The sequence below is a fragment of the Strix uralensis genome, chromosome 5, assembly GCF_047716275.1.
Source record: "Strix uralensis isolate ZFMK-TIS-50842 chromosome 5, bStrUra1, whole genome shotgun sequence".
Lineage (NCBI taxonomy): Eukaryota > Metazoa > Chordata > Aves > Strigiformes > Strigidae > Strix > Strix uralensis.
In genome coordinates this window covers 81,306,247-81,319,621 of record NC_133976.1, presented here as the reverse complement: position 1 = coordinate 81,319,621, position 13,375 = coordinate 81,306,247, and the positions used below count along the sequence as shown (strand labels likewise).

At 42.5% G+C, this 13,375-nt stretch overlaps 1 protein-coding gene across 2 annotated transcripts in view; it reads left to right on the top strand.

The window, feature by feature from the left end:
* TSPAN9 (tetraspanin 9) overlaps positions 1 to 12,172 on the top strand; it is a 195,558-nt gene extending 183,386 nt beyond the window's left edge. For both annotated transcript variants that reach the window (XM_074871948.1, XM_074871947.1), the window contains 6 exons: positions 2,739 to 2,930; positions 4,617 to 4,691; positions 6,255 to 6,356; positions 6,962 to 7,093; positions 7,214 to 7,297; positions 8,099 to 12,172. In XM_074871948.1, the coding sequence (XP_074728049.1) occupies positions 2,739 to 2,930; positions 4,617 to 4,691; positions 6,255 to 6,356; positions 6,962 to 7,093; positions 7,214 to 7,297; positions 8,099 to 8,170 (657 nt within the window). In that variant the 3' untranslated portion in view covers positions 8,171 to 12,172. The remainder of the gene's footprint in view (positions 1 to 2,738; positions 2,931 to 4,616; positions 4,692 to 6,254; positions 6,357 to 6,961; positions 7,094 to 7,213; positions 7,298 to 8,098) is intronic.
* The last annotated feature ends 1,203 nt before the right edge of the window (positions 12,173 to 13,375 follow it).

The following is a 13,375-nucleotide window of genomic DNA, read 5'->3' as shown; positions in this document are numbered from 1 at the left end:
GAACGTGTTTGTGAATAACCTTTAAAGTCTGAATTCAGGTTCTGAACGAAAGTTACACTGAACAATTTCAGTCTTCGGTAGGAACTTCTTTGGCAACATTTACAGTCTCATCCATGGAGTGTCATGAAGTCATTGATTGAAGTGCCATCAGCTATTGGCAGTGTACATCACTGGCAGCTTAGAAATGCCATTTAAAACCTTAAATGAATGTTGTGTGGTGAGAGCTGCTTCTAACCTCCTGAACCATCAAGCTCTCAAGCCCGAGCAACTGCTGGCAGTTCTCATCTAACGGCTGAAGCAGCTGAGCCGTTGAGTGGATTCCTGAGAGGGCTTGAGGCTCCAAAACTGCAGCATTTCAAGGACAGAGTAGATGAAATTTAAAGCAGGAGCAATAGGGTGACTGTAGACAGTTTAAACCCGTGGTGATGTGCACTGGGTCCCGCAGCAGGATATGATCAGGACACTTCTGTTTTGCATCCCCCACAGTTCTTTACTACTCCAAGTTCATATTGACCTTGCTGACATACCATGAAAGACAGTGAGAAATCACTTCAAGGCTATAATTGGAGAGGATGGATTTGAGGGAAGAGATAAAAGTCCTGTAGCCCTTTCCTGCCACAGGCATATGTGTATGTTTTGTATCCAGTCCTTTCATAGGGATAGTAGCTGTTTGACTTTTTCCTGCTACACACGCTGGTGTTGCATCTGCATCCAGCTCAGTTATAGGAAATAGATGTTGTGTCATTTATCCACACCCAGTGATGGAAAGCTCCCCACCTCACTCTGTGGAATTATTGTGTGTTGAGTTTTGGAAGGAGAGGTGCTTCCCAGCCTGTGTGTTTCCTCTGTGTTACCCAGTGCATGTGCTTGTGAGCTTTAGACAGTTGTGGGGTTTTTTTTTCCAGATTGCTAAGCTAAGGCTTGGGTGCAAGGGGACCTGGAAATAACCACCAATGCAGTATAGTTAATCTCCATCTCTTATTCTCTTTTTCTGCCTACCCTACCCTTTATTTTTATGCTTCTCATGATGTTAGCTTATGTGGACTTGGTACACTGGGAGATGCTTTACCCTCTCTCCCATGGGAATGCCTGTGAGCATCTTGCATAAGGTCTACTCCTGGTCACAATTTTTCACCAAACCAGTGAATGTCCCCAGATGCAAAGCAGCTTCAAAAGCTTCAAGCAAACTAAGACAGGGGCTCAGAGGGGACAGAAGGGTCACAAGGGAAGTAAAAGAAAATAACCGTGTATAACATCATGAAAACATAAGCTTGACTCATAGGTAATGTGACATGAATGCAAGAAGATACTATTCTGGTTTTTCTTTCATGTCCACTGAAGCAGCAAAATCAAAAGGAGCCAGTTGTAACCTGAACTGTCTGCCCTGCTGATAAAATCACCTCAGACAGAAGTGGGGATATTTGCCCAAACAGGTCTGTAGCTCTTCCTCATGCCAGATTAGTGCTTATCACAAGGCAGGATTGAACTCTATTTTAGTGGAGGTACTGTTCTCTGACCTTGAGTTTCTGGTTTGAGTAAAAGTTGTAAGTTTATGCAAGCACAACGGACTGGGTGTGGCAAACCTGCTAGATGGCAAGAACTTTTGTTCCTCTTGTTCCTCACTGCTGACAGGTGAGCACCAGCAGCTTTGGGATATCACTGTGAGTAATGATTAAGTGCCGTTTTGTTTTTCCTGTGCAGTGGTCCAGGTAATCCTCTGAGTTGGGGGGGTGTACTCTGATCCCCCTCCCAGTGAAGGTGATGTGAATTTCACCTCTGAGCTTGGCAAAGGCTAAATTTGGCAGGAAACTGTAATAGTACTGTTTAGTAGCTCATAGGTTTAATGAAAGTGCAACTAACTCCTACTTCTGATTTCACTGCACAGTGATCACAGATCAGGTACGAAGTCGTATAGCAGTCATTTTGAGCAAGTACTAAAAGATGGACAGCTCTTAGGCCTCCTGTATAGTGCAACACTAGGCCATTGTTCTGAAGACCTGCCCTGTGACTTAGGGTGGGAAACCTTATTTCCTTAACTAGACATGGTATTGTTAAGAGTGAGAAGCAAAGTGAAGTTAATTTTATGTTTTATTATCAGCTTTCCATTTCTTCCAGGTTCTCTCACTGACAGAGAGTAGCAGAATTTGAGCTTCCTGTAGATAATAAACCTAGAAATCTGATTTTTGTGACATTGAACACTGGCAAACAACAGTAAAGCCACGAGAACTCATACTAAAACCAAACCTGGCTACTGGGACTGGGCATTTTATGACAAATATTTATTGAAATGATACTCTTGATTGTAATTATCTCCAGGACTTCCTTGCCTGCCCTAGGATGAGGATATACAGGGCTCTGAGACATTGTAGGTGTCTGCAGAAATAAGTGCAATGGAACATTCTTTCAATTAATGTTTTTTATCTTCCTACAGTAAAATTGCATTGGGTTGTGCTGTTGAGAGATCAATGGGTAGCCCTGGTTTCATGTGCTGAGTCTTTAAAAAGAGAATTCTGTCATCCAGTGGCTTTTGAATAGCTTTATAAGTATAGGTGACATGACCAAGTCTAGGTAAGAACATTTCATTTTACTTTGTTTCAGTACCGAGCCAGTGAGAGCATTACTGCAGAACAGTTACCTGAGAATTTGCTTGAAAAATTCTTTCCTTTCAGAGTCAGGGGGAAGGAGCCAGTGCCATTTGTTTTAATGGTGAAACCTCTCTTTTGTTTATCTCTTTGCAGTTATGTGGCTGTGGGCTGCTGGGCGTGGGCATCTGGCTGTCAGTGTCACAAGGAAACTTCGCCACGTTTTCTCCTAGCTTTCCATCGCTTTCAGCTGCCAACCTAGTCATTGCCATTGGTACAGTCATCATGGTGACCGGCTTTCTGGGCTGCCTAGGTGCTATCAAGGAAAACAAGTGCCTCCTGTTGAGTGTAAGACATACTTCTTTTCACTAAGACCAGTGACTGTTGCTTTGTTATTATTTTATTTAAATGACTGGTGCAAAATAGTCTTGTGGGTCACTGTAACATTGCCTTTGGCTTTCAATCTTCTGTCTGCTTGCAGTATGGCATCCCATATCTTTGGTCACAGTTATAACATTGGTGTATTGGCAAACGTTGCTGTGTGCCCTAATGTATTAGATAGCAAAGTAAATTACTATCGGTTACCTCTGAATGGTTAAACTTGAACTGTAGAGTCAATCTGGATAGCCCTTCTGGAAATGTCTGTTAGAAGGATTGACTGAAAAATCTTAAGCACAGCTGCTTTTGGATGCCACTCAAAGCCTCTCATGACTATTTTCTACTTTGCCCTTATCTAAGGCCTTTGTCATAAGTTGGTGGAAACCATCTGACCCAAAGTTTAGAAGTCAATGTCTCTGCCAGGCCTTACCAATAAAATAAAAAATAATCTGATCCTTGGCAATGTTTGTCTAGCACTGAAGTACAGAGGTTGGGAACCCCCCTCAGAAAACACGGTTGGGGTCACTCCTCTTGCATAAACCCAGGAGGCTTCATCATGCCTTTCCCCACCTCAAGGAGAGAGGTATTGTGGCAGAAGGTGAGAGGAGGGCTCTCAAAGCAGACCCCTTCCAATTCGGTCACAGCTTATGAATCACAGATGCTGTGACATTAAGGAGCATGTGAGTTTTCCTTGTGTAAAAGTCTCCCTTACATGGTGTTGGGGAACAGCCAGGCAGCATTCCCTAGACCACCTCAGAGAATTAAACTGGAGGACAAATGTGCACCTGTTTTTTGGCATCTGTTGCTCGGTTTTGTATGTTGTACAGCTAGGAAAGCAAACAGAATAGTAACGAGGTCTACGTCATTCATCCACACAAAATGCAACACCAGCTGAATTTTTTGGGTTTTTTTTTTTTTTTTAAGAGTGTTTATTTTCTTACAAGGTTCTGCAAAAGCCTTTTTATACTATCATGACTGCCATGAATTTCCAATTAGAGAGCTTGCTGCACTGCATATTCCATCTCCCCCAGTGTCTGTGTGGGGGATGCCCTGCCTGTGTGGCAGTCCACTAGTACATAAGAGCAACTAGTGGGCATGAAAAGTAGTGAGACTACTGGAGCTCACACTTTGGATGCCCCTGCAGAGAGAGATTTCAGCTACAGAGAGTTGGGAATATAAGTGATAACTAATGTAATGACTGTTCCATCTGACAGGCAGTCAGATGTGGTTAAAGCCCACCAGCTAGGGAATCACTCCCCAGGCACCTCACATTGATCTTTGTGGTAATGGGTTTAGCATCTGTTCTGTAGTCCGTATGAAGGAAGGAGACTACCAGGGCTGCGTGCTGTGACAGAAGCAAAAAAAGCAAGACAAAAACATTGATGAAACCTGCAAAGTGGTAGTAGGGCAAAACCTAAGATTTAGAGAATGCTAGACAGTGAGCTCCCTCACTGGTGGTGAGACCTGCAGGAGTTTTAGTGGCAATATAGTATCAATAAGCCTGAATTTAATAGTTTGAAACCAAACTTCCGTGGTTTTGGGAGTAGAGGAAAGGTTTAAAGGACAAAGCCTATAGTCTTCAGAGTTCTTAGCAGCCCTAGTTTTGCTTTCTAGTTGGTAAGTGTGTATACACTGTCTGTTTTTTCTTTGTTCTAGTTTTTCATCGTTTTGCTGGTAATTCTCCTGGCAGAGCTGATATTACTGATTTTGTTCTTTGTTTATATGGACAAGGTAAGCAAATATGCCATATAGATTAATTATCTGTACTAGCATGTAAACCAGGTTCAGTTTGCTTTTGTTTGGTGGAGGTATGTGGGTTCTCCTTGTTCTTCACTTTGGTGAACCTTGAGATCTTGGCTGTTTTCTGTAAGTTGCTTCTGCAGGGGGAGGAGGAAGTGATGAGGAGGGCAAACAGGAGAGAAGAACCTGCTGAGCTTTACAGTTTCGTCCCTGAAATAAAACCATGGTCCAGGGTCTCCCTTTTAGTCTTCTCCTAAAAGCTAAGATAGCCTTCAACATAGCTGTTTGATGTCCCTGCAAGAAGCTGATCATCTTGTTGACCTGGGTTGTGGAAGGTCCTACTTAAGACCTGGTTAGCTTCTTAGGGCCAACCCTTGAACAGGACTGGAGGAGAGAGGCCTGGGATATTCACAGGTTATTCCAGATGCCACCAGCTGTCTCACTTGACTGAGCAGTCCCGGAGTTTGATAAGGGTGCAGAGTGGATCAAGAGGCAGCTTCTCATATAGCCCATCTGTAGGAATCTCCTGTCTAGTAGGGACTAAGTGAAGTAGGCGCAACTGCCTGGCCGGTCAGATAGGTAAGACTGGAAAAATCCTTGGGGAGCTGGAGAACTCTGCTAAACACAGGACAGAGCCTTACAGTATGAGCATGTCCAGACTGATTCTAAAACTGAGCTCCTACCAGATTTGTATCTCTTCCCAGGTTGTCATTATGATGCCTGCCACTTTCGAGGAGCTGGGGTGAACTTCTGATTTTGAATGGGATGTCAAAGAGGGATGAAACAGATCTTATAATATAGATGACCTTTATGCCAGGACCCATAGGTTAATCCTTTCTCTGCTGCCAGCTCACTGCTGTCAGAGCCAAAGTACATTCCTACCTGCATCCAGGACTCCAGGCTCGGACTGAAATTAATACAAGAAATGGGACGTCTCACATCTCCCGTTAAGCATTCCATCTTTCTCCTCTAAAGAAAGAAGAGCACATTTGAAAATCATAAATCCTACAAGCCTGTCCCCACAAGGAGATCAATAATAATGTCCTTTTCCAATTGATTTTGTATTGGCCATTCATTATAGCCTGCCTGAACCTGTGCAAGGGATAACTGTGTTAAGGTTGGGAGGCTCGGACTCTGGTTTTATGGTATTAGCAAATTAAAGTAGGCCACAGGTTACAGGTGGGAGAGGCTGCTGTGGGGTATTGCCAACAGCTATCTCTGGCAAAGTTAAAGTAAGTTCAGCAGATTTCTGCTGATCGCTCTTCAGTTAGTTTGGATCAGATGATGACTGTGTGATGGAATCTTAGTAGAGGGAAAGCTGTTTGCTCTCCTGTCTCATGTGAATTAATCCAGTGTTTTCCAATCTGAGGGAGAGACTAGGCCTTGGCAGGTGCCGAAAGAGAGTCTTGAAGCTATGATGGAGCTTTCCTACCCATGTTAATTCTGTGGTGAGAGAAGACAAGAGAGGTGCATTCTATATGCAAAATCTGTACCATCTGATCCTTTCCTCTAAACAGCAGAGCACTGATTTTCTGTATTTTTTACATGATGCAGGTCAGTGAGAGTGCAAAGAAGGATTTGAAGGAAGGTATGAAGCTATACAACTCAGAAAATAATGTTGGACTGAAAAATGCATGGAATATCATTCAAGCAGAGGTAACATATTTTCCCAATAGAAGAAAAATAACAATTTGTCCATAAAAGCTGCTGTGGTCTGTTAACTGTGGCATCCATGCCAAGTCTAAAAGATGGCTAATGCAGGCTTTACTTTCTGATTTTGCACTCTTGAACATCCAGGGAGTACTGTGAAACCCAGGATCAAAGTGTACTCTGTATAAGGTGAAAGATGCTTACCTCTCTCTGAGATTCTCTATGCCTATCACAGGCCCAGAGATGATCTGAAACAGAGGAGAAGCAGCAAAACCTGCATGGGTAGAACTGCAGCTTTGGCAGCTAGGCTTTTGCCGTTCAGCAGTTGTGGGCAGATTACCTTATGTTTTGGTGTTTGGGCTCATGTCTCTGTGACAAAAAGACTATCATACCTTGGACATGGGACTGTTTATTTTCTTTTTTTTTTAAATATTGTTAAGTATTTGCTTTTAGTGATCACTGAGCACAAAGCACTTTTAAAAATACAAAAGTGTTGTGGCAGCCCTTTTGAAAATATACAGTGGTTTAGTGGAAGTAAAAGTTTATGGTGGTGCATGATTCACAAATTGTGCTAGTTAAGTTAATTTATTAATCCTTTACTTTTGCCATAGATGAAATGCTGTGGTGTGAATGACTTTACGGATTGGTACCCAGTGCTGGGAGAGAACACTGTCCCAGACCGGTGTTGTACGGAAAACTCCCAAGACTGTGGACGGAATTCCACTGAATTAGTGTGGAAAACGGTGAGTCTCACTTTGCCCAGGTCAAGGCTTAGGGAGGGGTGGGAAGGAAGAAGATAGAGGGAATGTACGTGAAAGAAAATGTGACCTTGGGATTTCAGTTTTCATCTTTCATCATTTCAGGGATGTTATGAGAGAGTTATGACCTGGTTTGATGAGAACAAGCATGTCCTTGGTTCGATTGGGATATGCATCCTCATAATGCAGGTAATACTGGTATGATGTTTGTCAACATGGCTTTGATTTGCTGTCAGCATTCTTGATTCTGCTGTGTGAAAAGTGGTGCTAAACTGCTTTGAGTTTGATCACGATTTCAAAAATGTCAGATTTGTTTTAAGAGTTCATTTAAGGCCATCTAGTCAGAAAGAAAGCAGGTCAGTAGTCAGTCCCACACAGAAGACACGCTGCTGTGGGGTTTTGCTTACCTGCGTTTTGACTTCAGAGCACCACTTCGGAGTTCCCATGTTTAGCCATTTGTTACACTGTCCCTTAAGGAACTGTTTTTTTTAATTTTGAAACTAAGTTTTAGAAATTGCTAAACTGAGTCAAATCATGGCCACTGAACCGAGTAGGTTAACGTGTTTTGAAAAAGAAATGCAGAAATATCATAATCTGTTAAGGTTTTGAGGTTCCTGTATCACTGCTGTACTTTTGGGGGAGAATACCTGAATCTGATGTTTTCAGTCACAGTTATGTGGCTAAACAAGCACAAGCTGTTGTATAAAAAGGAAGAGTGACTCATATGTACTGATTCTGAAAAATTGTTGCACGTATGACAAAGAGCCCTGAGAGCTTTTTGCTTCCATCTGTGCTCTGACTGATACATCTCCGGACATCACTGTGTGCCTGAACAACATACATCCAAGTTTACTGATCAGTATTGAAGCTTGAGAAATATGGCTAGTGTAGAATGACTTTTAAAACTACAGCTGGACCATAAACAAAGGTCAGCAATGCAGTTTGGGCAGCCTTCCTGTACTGAAGCCCTTATTGTTTGTTTTTCTTCAGATTCTTGGCATGGCCTTCTCCATGACACTCTTCCAGCAGATTCACAGGACTGGCAAAAAATATGATGCCTAAAACCTCTGAAACATTGTCACATCAACCCTTCTGTCTCATCATAAAAATGAACAAAAGGAATGACCGCAAAGAGTATCAAGCCTAGCCCTGCTGAGGGAATCCGTCCCATTGACCGATCTACTTTGTTGTTACTTGTCCAGTTATTACCACAACTTGACTCATTTTTTTTGTCTGTTTCACATTTGCCATTTATTTGCCAAAGAGGGGGGAAACCCCCCAAACAATGGATTTTCTAAACGAAATCATAGATCTGCTCTAAGAATGTTTCTTAAGAAACTGTTTTGCTCTACTAATCCATGCTATATGTGCAAAAATTATGTGTGTTCACCTTCAAGGGAGAATTCCTCAAGGTCTTCCATTAGGTTTTCAACCCTCATGTCCAATTTACTGGAAGACACGGAAAAGCCACTCTGAGAGTCCTAGGAATTGGAGCTGCTTTGCTTTGCAGCTTCTTTTACCTTATGGTGTATACTTTTTTATTATGATAATGATGATGATGATGATTATTATGATGGATATAACTTAGAATTTAGTTGCCTGACTTTATAACTTCTTACTGTTTTTGGTTTTACACATTTATTGTACATTAATTAGGGAACCACTGTGCGATCTCCAGAGGACATGTTTTTCAAAGTTGACGGTGCGGACAAATAAAGACAAAATTTTTCTCAAGTCCATGGGGAGGCATTGTCTACCTTTATCAGGGCCTTGGTGCCCTTACTGTAACAAAGGTGGCTCCTTTCAAATCAGAGGCTCTTTCCTCAGATGGAACGCAGTGCCTTCCCATCAGACCAGATGCTGAGCTTCCTGCTCCTGTGAGGCAAAGTTCCAATGCCTTTACTCACCCAAATCTGCCTGCTTTGATGTCATGCTACTTTGAAAGCTAAAAGTACTGACTAAGCAAGTTACTGCTCCCTGGCACAAAGGAGAGAGATTGCAGTCTGACCTACTGGCCACTTGGCAGCAGACTTCACAGACACTGTTGCCTATTTCAAAAAAATTGCCCAAGGCATGGCATGCTGCTGGATGTGAGGGAAGGGGGTGGCAATTTGATGGCAACATTGTCACGCCATGCCCTTCATTGAGGGGTTTCCTAGGCAGAGGGCAGCTGTCTCCCTGAACTGGAAAAGGTGGTTTGATTAAAGGTGAACAGATGATGCAGGAAAGGGGCAATTTCCAAAACAGCACTCAGAGACAATATGTATTGTCACACCTTCAGTACAGAATGGGTTCTTGCTGACAGATTGCCAAGTCCATCCAATAGGGTAGTTTGGAGTTCACTGCAATGCATATTTTTACCAACATTCCTGTTAGAATACTTGAACATATATTTCTCTAGGTTGAATGGTGCTTCATTGCAAGCAGCCCCCCATTTACCCTTTGTTCCAGGTTTTTGCTGTTTTGTGAAGGAAGAAGAAAAGGCTCAGACATTGGAGGATGTTCTGATATAACTCCAGTCAGGGCTTGACTTAGCTCTGAAAGAAACACTGGTTTTTGTATTAGCAGCAGTTAGAAGTGACATTCAGAGATTACTTCATCCAATGTGACTCTCAAAGGGGTACTGACATCTATGTGAGATGAGGTTTACTATGACATTATTGGGCTGAGTTTCAGAAACTGTTAAGGATGGAGATTTTGTGCCTTTCAGAGCCATGCCATGTCAAACTACTCCTCTGGTAACCAAGCTTCTCTTAATGTCCGGTCTGAATATTTATACTTTAAACTCTTAAAAGATACAATTTTCATTGTATCATTCAGCCTGTCTTTTCCTTGTGGGCTGAAATAACTGTTGAGCCACTTCATATCTGGGAGTTTTTAGTCCCCTGTTTATCTTCCTAGTAGGTCCTGCATGCATCTGTACATCTGGCAGCAGTAGTGTTTTGTGTGGCCTATGTGTCAGTTTTTGAGTTCCTATGAAATCAGTGTGACAGGAAGGAGTGTGAATGTGTGGGAGATAGATAGAGATGAATTTGGGTGTTGCAGTGAAGAAGGAGGTTACTATTCTTAGAGCATGGCCCTTGCCCATATGAGCACAATGCCCAAAGTTTCACAGGGCTCGTTTCCCACTGAAGCAGACAATGCCATATGGGTTCAGCTATTTCACTTAGATTGCCTTTGAAAGAGTCAGGGAAGAAGCAGAGGGAAAGCACAGAAACTGAATCCAGTTTTACTTCCATTTCTAATGAAAATTGGGACCAGGAGCATCTGAGCCCCACTGGAGATGGATGTTCCATGTTGAAGAACGGGCTCTGATGCCCAGTGTACTTGCTGCTACATGTAAGACTGTATCCAAAGTTGCTAAGATGCGTTCCCATTTTTTGCAAGAAAAGACAGGACGATTTTCATCTGATGGCTCCACTGCATTCTCCCTTTGGGCATTGGTGCTTAGCTTTCTCTAGCTTTCTCTGGTGTTCAAGAAGAGCAGGGTGCAGGGCTGAGCAGGACCATCATCTCTGTCCTTTTGGGTCGCACAGTGGTACCTGTCGCATCTTAAATTTTAATCTGCAGTCAGTTTTTGTACAAAAAATGGTAAAATATATTAGTGAAAGTAATAAGGAAATAAAAAATGTTTATGAGTAACTCAGAGATGAAATGTGTAGTTGCAAACTCAGCTACTTTGCCTTCCATCCAAACTTATTTTTCTAGAATGCTTCATTCCATTTCACGATCTAGCAGCATAGATCCTGAAATCTTTTTTTAATGACTACTTCTGGCATTTTAAGCACAGTATTAAGAGAGATAGTTACACAAGCTTCATATATTCATCTCTATGAAGCCACCTACAGGAAGGGAGTCAAAAGCAGGGCTGATTTGTGTCTCTAGCTGACTCTCTGATGTGGGAGGTGATGACAGACATCCTGAAAGGAGCAGAAAAGTAATACCGTTTTCCAGGAAACAAAAAACAGCCCTGGAAGGTGTGAGGCTGCATCAGTCAGTTTGTCAGAGAAGGCACTAACTGTCCTGTAAACTGGTCAAAGAGAGCTTTGGCTCATGTATGTATGCACTTTTTTTGCTTATGCTGGTGGGTGGCTGTCTGTGTGTTTTCCCCAAATGTCACTCTGATTATTTAACTATAAGTTTTTAGCATGTTTTTAAATAAAATTGATACTGAGTAAAAGTATCTTTAATATACACAAATATTGATTTGTATAAATGCATACCTCTCTGTATCTCTAATTCATGAAAGCCCAGTTCAAATGTGTGAAAGTGCTGTTTCTTTGAGTGTTCCTTCAGACTGTAGCACACCTGCTGTCTCACTGTGCTCATGCCTGGAAGCTGCAGCAGGACTTAAGCACAGACATAACAGGAGAACTGCTGGAAGAACCTCTCCTTAAAAGCTGTTGAAGTGATAGCAGTGAATTCTGTTCCCTCCTGGTGGTACCAAGGCTGTTAGTTATAGGAAGCCCAAGTGGAGGGTGCTCAGAAGAAGTGCCCACAGCCTAAGCAGCATGTGAGATGATAAAAACAATGGCATAAATGTCTCCAAGATGACAGAAGATGTCTTGTTTATGTCATGCATTGAGTTCCTGGACTGAGGTCATGTTAGGCCAACTCTCCTATCCTGTGTCCAGCCCCATTTGTACGCATGAAATACAAACTCACACACAGGAAGGGTGCAAGCAGAGGGCAGCCGAACTGATCCTCCAAGTGTTTTTTCTCAGGCGATGCATTGGTCAGGCATAGAAAAGGCAGGAGGAAAAGGGTGTTTTCCCAGCAGATAGTTCTTGGGAGGAGCATGCAATAGGGCACACTTAATTCTGATGTAACTTCTTTCCATAGAGTTGAACAGCTTCATCCTGTAGCTGGCATGGGGAAACCTGGAGATGTTTGCCTATGGGCTAGCCATCTGTTGTGCAGTAGATGGTAGACACTAAGAAACAACATGCCATTCCCACCAGGTGATGTTTGCACCAGTGTTTCTTCTATGCAATACCTACTTTCGCCTTTATATAAAAGATTTTTACTAGGATGATATAAAAATAAAGGATTTTTTAAAAGGTGCCTCTTTGAACTCATTTCTCTCCTAACTCAGACTACCACCAAAACCAAAAGGGGACCAAAAAAATTCCAAAAGGTGACTCACAGAGATTTATTCCAACTCCACTGCAGTTGAAGCCCAGAGATCTTGAAGCTGTTGCATCTCTGAAAAGATCCACCCCCCCACCCCTGTCCTCTCTCATCCTCCTTCAAAACAATACTCTAATAAAACAAATAGGTGTGAAAGATCCCCAAAGAACAGCAAATTGGTTTTGAGAGCCTGGTAATACAGGAAAGAGTTTGCAAGTGTCCCAGAGGATATAGAATAGTCGAAGAGAAGACAAAGTAGTAGAGAGCTTGAAAGACATCCAGAGGACACTGAGAAGTCTCAGAGAAACTGTGAAAATTGATTAAACACTGACATAGAGAAAGATCACAGAATAGCCCTCCAAATGCCAGGAAAGTAGAAGATGGTCTGAAAGATCCCCGGACAAAACAGTGGAGCCAGGCAGAAGACAACAAAGCAACAGAGTCTGAAAGTGATTCAGAGAACATAAAGTAGCCTCAAGGAAGGGAAGAAAGCCTGTAAGTGTCCAAAGAAACAAAATGTAGCAGTGTCAAAGAGGCAAAGAAAGAAATAGACAAGTCAAAGGACACACACACACACACACCCACCCCCAGAGAATGCTGAAGAGGCTCAGTGATAACAAGAAGTATCAGAAATATTAAAGGAGCTCCAGAGTATCCAGCAGTACCAAGGATGGCCTCAGAGTAGACCAAAAAACAAACAAAAAAAAAAGGGCAGAAAGCTTGAAAGTGCCCCAAAGAGTAGCATCAAAGAAGGGAAACTGAGCCAAAATCTGTAAAAGACTCAGAGAACACAGGGTAGCCTCAAAGAGGCAAAGAAACAAGTCGAAAGCCTGAAAGAACCATGTTGAACACACCAGAGACCTTGACAATGACAAGAAAGTAGCAGAGATTCTGAAAGAGCACTAGGAGAGTATGCCTGCAGCTGCTAAGAAAGGAGAGAACTGCTAAGAAAGAAAAGAGCAACAGAGAATAGCCTTGGAGAAGGGAAGAAATAAGCAGGGAGACTGACAAAGTGGGAATGGTTCGTTTCTGGGAAGAAGCCTCTGTGAACTGGACAACACTCTTTAAGAGCCTGAACTGATAGACCTTATGCTGAATTAAGCCACTGCACTGATGGCTAATTATGTCCCTTAACTC